The sequence below is a fragment of the Hemibagrus wyckioides genome, linkage group LG02 (assembly GCF_019097595.1).
Source record: "Hemibagrus wyckioides isolate EC202008001 linkage group LG02, SWU_Hwy_1.0, whole genome shotgun sequence".
NCBI lineage: Eukaryota > Metazoa > Chordata > Actinopteri > Siluriformes > Bagridae > Hemibagrus > Hemibagrus wyckioides.
In genome coordinates this window covers 24,919,735-24,936,427 of record NC_080711.1, presented here as the reverse complement: position 1 = coordinate 24,936,427, position 16,693 = coordinate 24,919,735, and the positions used below count along the sequence as shown (strand labels likewise).

The 16,693-nt window shown below is 45.6% G+C and overlaps 1 protein-coding gene across 2 annotated transcripts in view; it reads right to left on the bottom strand.

The window, feature by feature from the left end:
* The window catches only part of crybg2 (crystallin beta-gamma domain containing 2), a 53,633-nt gene that overhangs the window by 13,318 nt on the left and 23,622 nt on the right, over positions 1 to 16,693 (bottom strand). For both annotated transcript variants that reach the window (XM_058415288.1, XM_058415297.1), the window contains 2 exons: positions 9,641 to 11,504; positions 3,947 to 3,994 (listed from right to left, as the gene is read on the bottom strand). In XM_058415288.1, the coding sequence (XP_058271271.1) occupies positions 3,947 to 3,994; positions 9,641 to 11,504 (1,912 nt within the window). The remainder of the gene's footprint in view (positions 1 to 3,946; positions 3,995 to 9,640; positions 11,505 to 16,693) is intronic.

The window sequence follows — 16,693 nt, the reverse complement described above, 5'->3', positions numbered from 1 at the left end:
AGGACAGCAGTGTGAGCAGGACAACAGTGTGAGCAGGACAACAGTGTGAGTGTGAGCAGGACAGCAGTGTGAGAAGGACAACAGTGTGAGCAGGACAACAGTGTGAGTGTGAGAAGGACAACAGTATGAGCAGGACAACAGTGTGAGCAGGACAACAGTGTGAGCAGGACAGCAGTGTGAGCAGGACAACCGTGTAAGCAGGACAACAGTGTGAGCAGGACAGCAGTATGAGCAGGACAACAGTGTGAGCAGGACAATAGTGTGAGTGTGAGCAGGACAGCAGTGTGAGCAGGACAACAGTGTGAGCAGGACAACAGTGTGAGCAGGACAACAGTGTGAGTGTGAGCAGGACAGCAGTGTGAGAAGGACAACAGTGTGAGCAGGACAACAGTGTGAGAAGGACAACAGTGTGAGCAGGACAACAGTGTGAGCAGGACAACAGTGTTAGCAGGACAACAGTGTGAGTGTGCGCAGGACAGCAGTGTGAGCAGGACAACAGTGTGAGCATGACAACAGTGTGAGCAGGACAACAGTGTGAGCAGGACAACAGTGTGAGCAGGACAGCAGTATGAGCAGGACAACAGTGTGAGCAGGACAACAGTGTGAGTGTGAGCAGGACAACAGTGTGAGCAGGACAACAGTGTGAGTGTGAGCAGGACAACAGTGTGAGCAGGACAACAGTGTGAGTGTGAGAAGGACAACAGTGTGAGCAGGACAACAGTGTGAGTGTGAGAAGGACAACAGTGTGAGCAGGACAACAGTGTGAGCAGGACAACAGTGTGAGTGTGAGAAGGACAACAGTGTGAGCAGGACAACAGTGTGAGCAGGACAGCAGTGTGAGCAGGACAACAGTGTGAGCAGGACAACAGTGTGAGCAGGACAACAGTGTGAGCAGGACAACAGTGTGAGTGTGAGCAGGACAGCAGTGTGAGAAGGACAACAGTGTGAGCAGGACAACAGTGTGAGAAGGACAACAGTGTGAGCAGGACAACAGTGTGAGCAGGACAACAGTGTGAGCAGGACAACAGTGTGAGTGTGAGCAGGACAACAGTGTGAGCAGGACAACAGTGTGAGTGTGAGAAGGACAACAGTGTGAGCAGGACAACAGTGTGAGCAGGACAACAGTGTGAGCAGGACAACAGTGTGAGTGTGAGAAGGACAACAGTGTGAGCAGGACAACAGTGTGAGCAGGACAGCAGTATGAGCAGGACAACAGTGTGAGCAGGACAACAGTGTGAGTGTGAGCAGGACAACAGTGTGAGCAGGACAACAGTGTGAGTGTGAGAAGGACAACAGTGTGAGCAGGACAACAGTGTGAGTGTGAGAAGGACAACAGTGTGAGCAGGACAGCAGTATGAGCAGGACAACAGTGTGAGCAGGACAACAGTGTGAGCAGGACAGCAGTATGAGCAGGACAACAGTGTGAGCAGGACAACAGTATGAGCAGGACAACAGTGTGAGCAGGACAACAGTGTGAGTGTGAGAAGGACAACAGTATGAGCAGGACAGCAGTATGAGCAGGACAGCAGTATGAGCAGGACAACAGTATGAGCAGGACAACAGTGTGAGCAGGACAGCAGTATGAGCAGGACAACAGTGTGAGCAGGACAACAGTGTGAGTGTGAGAAGGACAACAGTATGAGCAAGACAACAGTGTGAGCATGACAACAGTGTGAGCATGACAACAGTGTTAGCAGGACAACAGTGTGAGTGTGCGCAGGACAGCAGTGTGAGCAGGACAACAGTGTGAGCATGACAACAGTGTGAGCAGGACAGCAGTGTGAGCAGGACAACAGTGTGAGCAGGACAGCAGTATGAGCAGGACAACAGTGTGAGCAGGACAACAGTGTGAGTGTGAGCAGGACAACAGTGTGAGCAGGACAACAGTGTGAGTGTGAGAAGGACAACAGTGTGAGCAGGACAGCAGTGTGAGTGTGAGAAGGACAACAGTGTGAGCAGGACAACAGTGTGAGTGTGAGCAGGACAGCAGTGTGAGCAGGACAACAGTGTGAGCAGGACAACAGTGTGAGCAGGACAACAGTGTGAGTGTGAGAAGGACAACAGTGTGAGTGTGAGAAGGACAACAGTGTGAGCAGGACAGCAGTATGAGCAGGACAACAGTGTGAGCAGGACAACAGTGTGAGCAGGACAGCAGTATGAGCAGGACAACAGTGTGAGCAGGACAACAGTATGAGCAGGACAACAGTGTGAGCAGGACAACAGTGTGAGTGTGAGAAGGACAACAGTGTGAGCAGGACAACAGTGTGAGTGTGAGAAGGACAACAGTGTGAGCAGGACAGCAGTATGAGCAGGACAACAGTGTGAGCAGGACAACAGTGTGAGTGTGAGAAGGACAACAGTGTGAGCAGGACAACAGTGTGAGCAGGACAGCAGTATGAGCAGGACAACAGTGTGAGCAGGACAACAGTGTGAGCAGGACAACAGTGTGAGCAGGACAACAGTGTGAGTGTGAGAAGGACAACAGTGTGAGCAGGACAACAGTGTGAGCAGGACAGCAGTATGAGCAGGACAACAGTGTGAGCAAGACAACAGTGTGAGCAGGACAGCAGTGTGAGCAGGACAACAGTGTGAGCAGGACAACAGTGTGAGTGTGAGAAGGACAACAGTGTGAGCAGGACAGCAGTGTGAGCAGGACAGCAGTGTGAGCAGATGACTACTGAACTAAACCAGGACTCAGCTCTAGCTCTGACTCCAATGCAGTGACACCACGCTGTTCCTCAGGGGTTCTTTATGTAGTTAAAGACTTTGAAAGGTTCTCCCTTTATTGTTAGGATTAGAACCTTTCCTGAAATACCCCCAGAGGTACAAACCAAAATGAAGTGAGTGTGTGAGGGCTCATCATCATAATTTATGATCAACATGATGACTTAAAGATAAATAAATATTTAAATTTGAATATTTAAATAATTCTTATTTACAGCCTTATATTTGATAATATTCCTGTTAGGGGAATTAAAATATCTCTGGAATGTTATTATTCTTATTCTTATTCATTGCGCTGGTTTGTGATGGACTTAAAAACCACAGCTATAAAGACACTCACTCAGGATTTAGCTACAGTGCAGGTTTCCAGCACTCAGGATGTTGACAGTGTGTGTGTGTGTGTTTTACATGACCTACAATATGAAGAAATCTGTGACGTGACGACAAGGAAGTTTAATAAAACTGTGTGTAATATAAAGCGAGTGACCAATGATGTTGGTCACACTGATGCGCGTTAGCTCAGGATTTCAGCCGGATCTTTCCAAAATGGCGGACACACTCTATAAATGTTCATCTTAAAAAAAGTAAAAGATAATTTCATTTAATTTTAATATGCCGCTGAAACTTGAGATGAGATGACACTCTGACACGTGACTCAGAGATCAGAGCGTTCCTCAGGGACTGGTGTGTTAGAACAGAAGACTGAGGTCAGCACTGTGAAGGTCAGGATGGTGAAGTTGCAGGAAGTCTGACCTTTACTATCGGCTGAATCAGGATTAAAGAAATGCGTCTGTGAAGCCTTCGAGAAAAGAAACCTTTCTGCTCTTAAGGTTAAACCATGAAATAAAAATAATAATATTAATAATAATAATAATAATAATAAACAAAAAATTAACGAGTGATTACTGTCTGACTGAAAACACGTTATTACTAATATTAAAGGGATATAAACAGTGTTAGGACACATTAACAAGGCATTATACACACTGTCTACACTGTGTACACTCTGCAGTCTTTATAACTCACTGTCTGTTGGAGGATTTACTTTAATACTCAGATGATATTTATACTGTGTTCACTTCATCTATAATGAGTTATTGATTACATTTATTTGTTATATGAAAGTATTGGTGGTATATCTGAGTGTTTGATAGTGTGTGTGTGTGTTAGTGATGTGTGTGTGTGTTAGTGATATGTGTGTGTGTGTGTGTGTGAGCCTCACCTTCCCAGGTCGAGGGTTCAGTTTGCCGTGTTCTTTCTCTTTAGTGAGCTGCAGAGAAAAAGGTTTTAGAGAGAGGTTTAGAGACTTTACACACAAATACAGCTTCATGCTAAAGGTGTGTTTTCTGTATAATACAGTGCTGTGCATAAGTATTCACACACACACACACACACACCCACGAACCTTTGTACTTTGTACTCTGGAACTGAAATGGACTTTATTGAGACTTTATATCATGAATCCTTAATAAATAATAGACTGTAATATTGAAGTGAATGGGGAAAAAATCAATAGCTTGTGAAATTATTTAGAAAAAAAAAAAAGAATTGTTTAGGGACTCCTCCTTCACCCCCCACAACCCCCACCCCCCGAGAGACTGCTAAGAAATGAGAAATATCAGTTCAGGTGTTTTACTCCGAAGTCTTGTCACTGTTTGAATGAAGTTACCTGTGTGTAATTAAAGCGTCATGTGGCTTGAAGATAAACACACACGTGTTCCTGGAGCTTGTTAGACAAAACAAACCAAGAAGAGCAAGGAGCATTCAAAACAAGTCCAGGATAAAGTTCTGGGAAAATATTCACCGGGGAAGAGTGACATTAAATCTATTCATTAAATAAAACAGATATATGTTGTTGTTCAAAACAGAGAAACCATTCCTGTTTTGAACCATTCCCATCTAGTGCAACACCAAAGCAGCTGAAACTGATTAACAACCCCCTCTGTTACTGAACTGACCACTTCAATAACCCAGCACCGCCATACTTCACAGTAGGAATGGTGTTCATGGTTTGGGTTTCTGTTAGATATAACACTATAAGTCCAGAAAGCTTCATTTTGGTCTCTTTAGACCGTGGAACAGTTTCCATGTATTTACTGAAAATCAAACAGAACTTATCCATCTCACCCACATTTAAGGAGTGTCCAGGCTTCTGGTTGTTCTGTTGTCATATCGTAATATCTCAACACACACTATCTGGAACAGTATATATGCATGACTAATGGCCGTGTGTGTGTGTGTTTGGTTTAATAAGGAGAGGCCGTGTTTTCTTTAACACTCATCCAGAAGTCTTTGCGTGTTCACTGAGCCGAGGTTACGAGCTCAGGTGTGACAGAGAGAAGGCAGGAACGATCCACACGTCTGTTTGATTAGAACATGTTTCTGACTGCACAACACACAAAGCCCAGAAATCACATGATCACTGGAGGTAAAATCGGGATCTTCTTTTAGCTCGCCTGAGAGGTTTAGACAGACGCTGTGCAGGAATTCCACCTGCATAATTCAGTCCACAGCACGCTGACTGACGGCTGCTGAGAAAACGCCGATTCAGCATTAAAGCTCGGTTTAGTGCTAATAGCGAGATCAAGCAGATGCTAAATACTTTTTTCCTCATATGGACACTTTTCTCAAACTTACATGTACATATATTACATATACAAATACATATATTAAAAAGATAAACAGCCATTTATTTCCCTTCTGCATGACAGAGTGTTTCTCTACTAGAAAGGCTGAAAGAATCTTTTTTCTTAGCAGCTAATAATCCACCAACAGAAGCCAATTTCTAAGAGTCTACACTCCCAAAAAAACTGGAAAACCCAACACAGAGCTGTTAAAGAACCCTTGGGGAACCCTTCAGTGGTTCTAATCTCGTCCTATCCTTTTTGTCAGTGTCGTTCAGAACCTCTATGAAATGCAGAGACATGTTTTAGCACCTTTAGCTAATTTCACTGATAATCAGCAGAACGTGAAACAACTTTTCAGATTTATTCTTTCTCTAAGAACAAATTTTACTCTTCGCTTCTCCTGACAGTTTTCACACGATAACAATAGATGGAAAAATGCAGATCTCTTGCAGTGCCAGACTTTTGGAGCTCCTCCCTCGAGCAGAGCGCTTTGCCCTAACTAGCTCTGTGCTTCATCACATTCTGTTTACATTCACACAACTGAATAAAAGCTGTAGTGTAAAGTGTAGTGTAAGGTGTAAAGTGTAGTGTAAAGTGTGGTGTAAGGTGTAAAGTGTGGTGTAAGGTGTAAAGTGTAGTGTAAAGTGTGGTGTAAGGTGTAAAGTGTGGTGTAAGGTGTAAAGTGTAGTGTAAAGTGTGGTGTAAGGTGTAAAGTGTGGTGTAAAGTGTAGTGTAAGGTGTAAAGTGTAGTGTAAGGTGTAAAGTGTGGTGTAAAGTGTGGTGTAAAGTGTGGTGTAAGGTGTAAAGTGTGGTGTAAAGTGTAGTGTAAGGTGTAAAGTGTAGTGTAAGGTGTAAAGTGTGGTGTAAAGTGTAGTGTAAAGTGTGGTGTAAGGTGTAAAGTGTGGTGTAAGGTGTAAAGTGTGGTGTAAAGTGTAGTGTAAAGTGTGGTGTAAGGTGTAAAGTGTAGTGTAAGGTGTAAAGTGTGGTGTAAAGTGTGGTGTAAAGTGTGGTGTAAGGTGTAAAGTGTGGTGTAAAGTGTGGTGTAAAGTGTAGTGTAAAGTGTGGTGTAAGGTGTAAAGTGTGGTGTAAAGTGTAGTGTAAAGTGTGGTGTAAGGTGTAAAGTGTAGTGTAAGGTGTAAAGTGTGGTGTAAAGTGTGGTGTAAAGTGTGGTGTAAGGTGTAAAGTGTAGTGTAAGGTGTAAAGTGTGGTGTAAAGTGTGGTGTAAAGTGTGGTGTAAGGTGTAAAGTGTGGTGTAAAGTGTGGTGTAAAGTGTAGTGTAAAGTGTGGTGTAAGGTGTAAAGTGTGGTGTAAGGTGTAAAGTGTGGTGTAAAGTGTAGTGTAAGGTGTAAAGTGTAGTGTAAGGTATAAAGTGTAGTGTAAGGTGTAAAGTGTGGTGTAAAGTGTAGTGTAAGGTGTAAAGTGTGGTGTAAGGTGTAAAGTGTAGTGTAAGGTGTAAAGTGTGGTGTAAAGTGTAGTGTAAGGTGTAAAGTGTAGTGTAAGGTGTAAAGTGTGGTGTAAGGTGTAAAGTGTAGTGTAAGGTGTAAAGTGTGGTGTAAAGTGTAGTGTAAGGTGTAAAGTGTAGTGTAAGGTGTAAAGTGTGGTGTGAAGTGTAAAGTGTAGTGTAAGGTGTAAAGTGTGGTGTAAAGTGTAGTGTAAGGTGTAAAGTGTGGTGTAAGGTGTAAAGTGTAGTGTAAGGTGTAAAGTGTGGTGTAAAGTGTAGTGTAAGGTGTAAAGTGTAGTGTAAGGTGTAAAGTGTGGTGTAAAGTGTAGTGTAAGGTGTAAAGTGTGGTGTAAGGTGTAAAGTGTAGTGTAAGGTGTAAAGTGTGGTGTAAAGTGTAGTGTAAGGTGTAAAGTGTAGTGTAAGGTGTAAAGTGTGGTGTAAAGTGTAGTGTAAGGTGTAAAGTGTGGTGTAAGGTGTAAAGTGTAGTGTAAGGTGTAAAGTGTGGTGTAAAGTGTAGTGTAAGGTGTAAAGTGTAGTGTAAGGTGTAAAGTGTGGTGTGAAGTGTAAATGAGTCGTGGGAACTGAGCTGATTCTGTTCCTCTGAATTTCCTCAGCAATAATAATTAATAAGCAATTAACAAGCTATGTGACAATGATTAAAATTTTATGTTTTGTTTAAGAATAACACACTATATTTTTTATCCAATTATAGTTGATACTTTATGTAATAATACGTTTCTACGCTGGACGTGTTCCATCCATCGTGGAGGTGACCAGGTGTGTTTAAATGCCCGAGGGAAGGAACATGTCGACTCGGCTGACTGTGCACAGACATGCGTGTAATGATTTTTAATAACTTCTCACCCGGTTCCTTCCTTCAGCTTTTATTCAAATTCCAACACAAACACGTTGATGACTGGGTGTGTTTGAGTGTGAGCTGATCCACTGCCTGCTTCCAACTCATCAACACTCACACCATTCTGACTTCGGTCCAATTCAGTTACACCATTATTATTATTATTATTATTATTATTATTACATCCTCCTGTACGATCTTCTCAACGTCTTTTCCACGTCTCATTCTCTCTTGCACAGGTTCCAGTTAATGTTCATAAACATTCATCAGAAATCTGCAGGCTTGTTACTCAGTCAAACCAGTTTATTTTTTCCTTCTGATAGGATTCCTGTGTAAGATAACATACACATGAAATAAAACCGAAACCCTCTAATACAAAAGGGTTATATTTAGCAAACTGATGGAGATGATGGAGATTTCAGCCTCTGAATCTGAATTTAGCCTTTTTTTAATGAGTTCATCAATAAAATTAGCTGAGAGCTTAATCTTCTCATGGGCCTAAGTTCCAGCCCATTTCTAAATTTCCCATTGGGATGAATAAAGTATCTATCTATCTATCTATCTATCTATCTATCTATCTATCTATCTATCTATCTATCTATCTATCTATCTATCTATCTATTTTATTGACCTCACTATTTGAGCTCATCTGTAACCCCGCCCCCCAAATCAGATTTATAATAGAATATTAAGACGTTTGGTACAGAATATCGTTTTAATAAGCAGCTAAAGACATATTTTAACTCTATGATTTATTTATTTATGTACATTTTCTTTCAAATTTGTATAAATGCTTTGCTTTTAAATCATGATTATTATGATGAGTAACAATAGTACTAAAAGAAGTCATTGTGATTATTGTGATGTTACAATGTCAGAATACAACTAATTTCTCTCTAAAGATACCAAAAAACCCCCAATTCCAATCCAATTTAAGACCTGAAGATTTTATCTGGAATTTGTATCGCAAGCCCACGCCTACACATCCTGTACTGTGTGTCTGTGTGTGTGTAAGTGCACACATTCACACTCAGTGTACACAAGACCTGCTATTAAGTGTGCATTAGTGTGTGTGCTGAAGTTCACCTCACTGTCAAACCGCCTCCATCAGGTATCAGGGCAACTAACATGGTGTAGGAAGCCAGCGGATGTGTGTGTTATTGCTAAAATAAGTGGCGTGGTGTGTGTTGAGAGCAGGAGCAGGATATTTACGTCACGCCTGGAGCTCAACACACCCAGCTGATAATGTTTTATAACAACGTGCTCGAGCATGACACCAGAGAAGATGCGCCTAAAAAATGTACTGAGAAAAAAAATAAAAATAAGTGGAAGCAAGTCTGCACCGAAGTCATGCCTGAATTTTTCACCGACATCTGCTCTGACCTGAGGGAATGTTTATATTCATTACATCCAGGTCTTACCTGCTACACTAGCACAAAGTTACAGCACCTGATCAAGAATCAAGAACAAAACGTTGACCTCTGCAAGCAGGTGAGAAACTTGCTGTGTCAATGCTGCTATTTGCTCAAATGTCAATGTTTGTTTGAAGATCTCTTAAAGATGTTTGACTTTACAGTTAATCTAGAAAGTGGACAGGACTAGCACCGTGAGACACGGACACCAGGAGAGCTAGTCCACTTTAGAAGAAAAGAAGAAACGTGAATACTGCATGAGGCCGTGGTAATGGATCCCAGTCTCTGAGACTCCATTGTAATGGCTTTTTTCTCAGGTGCTCTTTTCTCTGTTACCTTTCACTGCCTGAGTTCTACAGTGTCACAGCACCTGCTCTTAAAGGGAAAGGAAAATCCCTTTTCTTAAAATGTCCACAGTTAGAAGATACCCAGTGACTCAAGAACTGCAAACAAGCATTAACCTGCTAACAAAAGGTCATTAGTGTAACCCCTTTGCTTACACCTGATATTTAAACTTTAAAGAGATCGCATCAGACACCAAAATAATATCCAGCGCCCTAAATTTGTCCAAACTACTTACATAGGCATCTGGGAAGGCTTTGTACTTGGCCAGGAGGTTCCTGTCTGGTTCAGGCTGCTGGGTGACACCGATGTTTCCAATGCCGTTATGGACGGGGGATCCGACAGATCCGATGGAAGGTGAGCCGAAGTCGAGGTTCAACTGCAGGCTTTGGGGTTTAACAGGTGACTCTGGTAACAGGCTGTGCAACACAGGAGGGGTTAAGATGGAGGTAGGGCTCTCAGCAGTGGGGCTGCTGATGACCAAAGGGCTCCTGCTGATACGAGACGTCTCGATCAACCCTGGAAGGGAGCTTGGAGGTGACGTGAGATAGGACAGATCATAAGTGGAACCTGCAGACCCCAGAGGGTCCGGAGCCTTGGAAATCCTGCTGAGGTAGTCGTGTCCGGAATTAACCTCAGGCAAAGAGGCCGCTCGGTAAAGAGTCCGCTGACCTGACAGCTTGCCATTCTCTTCCTTCTGCTCAGAACGGTAAGTGGAAAACAGCAGGCTGTGGTCCAGACGAGAGGTTCCCAAAATACTGTTAACTTGAGTTCCTTCTTCCAGGCTGAGATTTGGAAGCGAGTTCTTGCGCATGTAGAGGCTACTGAGAGCTGAAGCTCTTGGCGCTAAGGGTAGTGTGCGTCCCTGAACGTCCTGAGACTGCTGCTCCTTTAGCATGCTCATCATTGCAAGAGGAGAACGCATATCCTTTGAGCTCCAGTTCAACCCCAGGTCTGGAGGCAGGCTGTTCTGAGGTTGTGTAGGTGCATGAGAAGTCAGGCTGGAAGTCAGGCTGGAAGTCAGGCTGGAAGTCAGGTTAGAAGTCAGGTTAGAAGTCAGGCTGGAAGTCAGGTTAGAAGTCAGGCTGGAAGTCAGGTTAGAAGTCAGGCTGGAATTCAGGTTAGAAGACAGGCTGGAATTCAGGTTAGAATTCAGGTTGGAAGTCAGACTGGTCCTATGAGGAGAAGGGCTGGTGGTGTCTTCAACAATCGGAGGCAGAGATGAGAAAGTCAGACTGGAGCTGCGTAGGGGCCGGTGTCGAACAGGAGGAGCCATGCTTTTCAGCGTGTCTATCAGGGTGTCCATGTCATGTGGAGAGGTGATGGGTTCCCGATCAGGCTCAGTGGGGGAAAGCTCCACACGAGTCGCCTTGAAGATGCCGGAGAGAAATCCGTCCGTCTCCTCACTGCTGTAATGCGAGTCTGTGTTTGTTATTCCTCCCTCTCCTTTCACCCCCCTCTCCTCAACAGGTGCAGCAAGCCCCGCCCAGCTCCTCCCACCTGTCTGCCTCTCATCGCTCTCCTGGACTTCACTCCTCACATTCCGCCAGGTAGTGTTACTGAGGCTACCAGCGGTGTCCAGGGAGACGGCTGAGGGGAGGGGTTCCCACTTTTGCTCAGAAGAGAAGGAGGGTGAGGAGGAGTACATGGTTGATTTATACTGGGTGCTGCTGGAGTGTGAAGAATACAGGGGTGTGCTACCTGACACCTCAGACTCTGAACCGTCCGATAAATAAGCTCTCGATTCTCCATCATAAAGACGGTACTCGCTGTACCTCGGCTTCCAGTCGTTGACCGCCTCGAATCTGGTTCCATTGTCCACGACGTCCTTCTTAACCCCATTTTCGAGCTCATCCACACCATGCACATGAAGCACAGAGCTGTTGGTGCTGCTGCTGTTGTTTACCAGCGACACCTTGTGCACTTTTTTGCTGTTGTCTCGTCCTTCATGAGACACTTTGGGCCTCAGAGTTAATGTGGTGCTCAGCACCCCAACATGAGACACGCTCATGTCCGTATCTGATTCAGGACCAGTTTCTACGGGAATCTCTATGGGTTCAGACTCTTCAATTACTTTGAGACCAGAGACGGCATGAGGGAACCTAGAACAGGAAAAAGACATGTTAATGCCCGATACACAAAAAAAGAAAACTCGAGCCAAATTAAATAAATACATAGTACACTTCTAAACACATCTATACTTGTTCTTTTTATATAAATGAAAATTAGAATCCAAATTCAGAAATGTATTAAGGTTAGAGCAGGAAAATCAGGAAAATTACCAGGTGGAAGGATTTCAGGTGGAACATTTCATCATTTTTATTTATTCACTTCTGTTGAACATGACAGGGTTTATTGTGCACGTCAGATAACATTTAAGGCTCACAAAGAGTCAAAAGAGTCTTCATTACACATGCGTGACTTGTTTTGCTTAATCAGGTTGTTAAGAGGAATAAATGATCAGGATCAGCCTCATTTCTGTCTGCAGTAGCCAGCTAGATTCACTGAACAGAAACTTTTACACAAACACTGGCGAAATCCTCTACATTCAGAGAACATGGAGAGAAATTTTCCAAGACTTGGGATCTTTTTAGAACAAACTGTTGTTGTATTTATCAGTATAACTGTACAGGTCACGCAGTGTGAAGTTCACTCCCATATGGATTTCTGACTGAACGGATTTCAATCCAGACTCATGAAAATCCCCCCTCATGAACAGCAGTGAGACACTGGTGGTTAATGGTCTCAATCACTCAGGATTTTGAATGCACAACATCTGGTCAACAGCCTCCATGGTTAAGGTCACTGAAATATAAATCTGAGTGTCTTTTATTGTCAAATCTAACTAAATGAAAGTTTATTTATTTATTTATTTATTTATTTATTTATTCATTCATTCATTTATTTATTTATTTATTTGCTCAATTCATCTCATCATGCATACAAAACATTTAACACAAAATAACAACAAATACAATCGGGTAAAATAATTGCATTTGAAATCATTTGCTAATAATATAATCATTTTTATTTAAATATTCACTTCGTTTTTTAAATGTAGTCAACAGTAACCCTTAAAAAATTGTGCATGTGCGCCCTCTAGTGGAAAATTATTGCAAACCTGGTGAACTAGATTCCACAAACCTTCTGGTACGTTCCATATCTCTTTCTTTCTTTCTTTCTTTCTTTCTTTCTTTCTTTCTTTCTTTCTTTCTGTCTCTCTCTCTCTCTCTCTCTCTCCTTTCCTTCTTTCTTTCTGTCTCTCTCTCTCTCTCTGTAAGGTGTAAACTGCAGTGTGAGCTGAATTCCCAGTGGCCAGTCTGGTATGAAGTCACCTGACCGGTTTCAGGACAGCGAACGGAAACACGGCAAGAATTCCCTGTTGTTCAAACAAACATGTTTTTTCCACCGCTGAAATGTCAGACTCGTCTTCCTGCTGTCATCAGTCTATTTTTGGCAAGAATTAATTCAAATAGATTGAATCATGTCATGATGCAGAAATCAGGCTGAGGTTTTTTACTGAGAAAATTCCTCCCTGGGTACGGAGTTATTCAGAATTCTCAGGAATTAAGAGTGAAGCTCTCACAACAAACTTTCACTTCACACATAACTTCTTTAAGACGTGTTTTATCTTCATATTTGATATTTATCTATATCATGAGATCATGGTGTTCTAACAAACTGCCCTCACAGATGTAGTGTACAGACCTGTACAGCATACGGCTTTCTAATGATATCATTGGTGTAAAGTCAATCACCTGTCTCTGAACGTTGACAAGACTAAAGAGATGGTTGTTGACTTCAGGAGAGCACAGAGTGACCATTCTCCACTGAACATCAATGGGTCCATCATGGAGATCGTCAAGAGCACCAACTTCCTTGGTGTTCACCTGGCGGAGGACCTCATCTGGTCACTCAACACCAGCTCCATCACCAGGAAAGCCCAGCAGCGACTCTACTTCCTGCAAAGGCTGAGGAAAGCCCATCTCCCTCCCCCCATCCTGACTGTGTTCTACAGAGGGACCATGGAGAGCGTCCTGAGCAGCTGCATCACTGCCTGGTTTGGGAACTGGACCGTCTCAGATCACAAGACCCTTCAGGGGATAGTGAGGACAGACACACACCCCTCACACACCCCACACACCCCACACACCCCACACACACACTCTTACACACCCCTCACACACACTCTTACACACCCCACACACCCCACACACACACTCTTACACACCCCTCACACACACTCTTACACACCCCACACACCCCTCACACACACTCTTACACACCCCACACACCCCTCACACACACCTCACACACCCCACACACCCCTCACACACACTCTTACACACCCCACACACCCCTCACACACACCTCACACACCCCACACACCCCTCACACACACTCTTACACACCCCACACACCCCTCACACACCCCTCACACACCCCTCACACACACTCTTACACACCCCACACACCCCTCACACACACTCTTACACACCCCACACACCCCTCACACACACTCTTACACACCCCACACACCCCTCACACACACCTCACACACCCCACACACCCCTCACACACACTCTTACACACCCCACACACCCCCCACACACCCCTCACACTCACACACACACACTCTTACACACCCCACACACCCCTCACACACCCCACACACCCCTCACACACACTCTTACACACCCCACAGACCCCTCACACACCCCTCACACACCCCACACACCCACACACACACTGTTACACACCACACACACCCCTCACACACACTCTTACACACCCCACACACCCCTCACACACACTCTACACACCCCACACACCCTCACACACTCTTACACACCCCTCACACACACTCTTACACACCCCACACACCCTCACACACACTCTTACACACCCTCACACACACTCTACACACTCACACACACTCTTACACACCCTCACACACACTCTTACACACCCCACACACCCCTCACACACACTCTTACACACCCTCACACACACTCTTACACACCCCACACACACACTCTTACACACCCCACACACCCCCTCACACACACTCTACACACCCCACACACCCCTCACACACACTCTTACACACCCCACACACCTCACACACACTCTACACACCCTCACACACACTCTTACACACCCCACACACACACTCTTACACACCCCACACACCCCTCACACACACTCTACACACCCCACACACCCCTCACACACACTCCACACACCCACACACCCCTCACACACACTCTTACACACCCTATACACCCCTCACACACACACTCTTACACACCCCACACACCCCTCACACACACTCTTACACACCCCACACACACACTCTTACACACCCCACACACCCCTCACACACACTCTTACACACACTCTTACACACCCCACACACCCCTCACACACACTCTTACACACCCCACACACCCCTCACACACACTCTTACACACCCCACACACCCCTCACACACACTCTTACACACCCCACACACACACTCTTACACACCCCACACACCCCTCACACACACTCTTACACACCCCACACACACACTCTTACACACCCCACACACCCCTCACACACACTCTTACACACCCCACACACCCCTCACACACACTCTTACACACCCCTCACACACACTCTTACACACCCCACACACCCCTCACACACACTCTTACACACCCCACACACCCCTCACACACACTTACACACCCCACACACCCCTCACACACACTTACACACCCTACACACCCCTCACACACACTCTTACACACCCCTCACACACACTCTTACACACCCTACACACCCCTCACACACACTCTCACACACCCCACACACCCCTCACACACACTCTTACACACCCCACACACCCCTCACACACCCCTCACACACCCCTCACACACACTCTACACACCCCACACACCCCTCACACACACTCTTACACACCCCACACACCCCTCACACACACTCTACACACCCCACACACCCCTCACACACACCTCACACACCCCACACACCCCTCACACACACCTTACACACCCCACACACCCCACCCCACACACCCCACACACACCCACCCCTCCACACACCCCACACACCCCTCACACACCCCACACACCCCCACACACACTCTTACACACCCCCACACACCCCTCACACACCCACACACACCCCACACACCCCCTCACACACACTCTTACACACCCCACACACCCCTCACACACACTCTACACACCCCCACACACACTCTTACACACCCCACACACCCCTCACACACACTCTTACACACCCCCACACACCCTACACACCCCTCACACACACTCTTACACACCCACACACCCCTCACACACACTCTACACACCCCTCACACACACTCTTACACACCCCTCACACACACTCTTACACACCCCTCACACACACTCTTACACACCCACACACCCTCACACACACTCTTACACACCCCCCCACACACACTCTTACACACCCTCACACACACTCTTACACACCCCACACACCCCTCACACACTCTCTTACACACCCCACACACCCCTCACACACACTCTTACACACCCCCCACACCCCTCCCACACACCCCCCACTCCCCTCTCACACACACTCTTACACACCCCACACCCCCACACACACTCTTACACACCCCACACACCCCTCACACACACTCTTACACACCCCACACACCCCTCACACACACTCTTACACACCCCACACACCCCTCACACACACTCTTACACACCCCACACACCCCTCACACACACTCTTACACACACTCTTACACACCCCACACACCCCTCACACACACTCTTACACACCCCACACACACACTCTTACACACCCCACACACCCCTCACACACACTCTTACACACACTCTTACACACCCCACACACCCCTCACACACACTCTTACACACCCCACACACCCCTCACACACACTCTTACACACCCCACACACCCCTCACACACACTCTTACACACCCCACACACACACTCTTACACACCCCACACACCCCTCACACACACTCTTACACACCCCACACACACACCCTTACACACCCCACACACCCCTCACACACACTCTTACACACCCCACACACCCCTCACACACACTTACACACCCTACACACCCCTCACACACACTCTTACACACCCTACACACCCCTCACACACACTCTTACACACCCTACACACCCCTCACACACACTCTTACACACCCCACACACCCCTCACACACACTCTTACACACCCAACACACCCC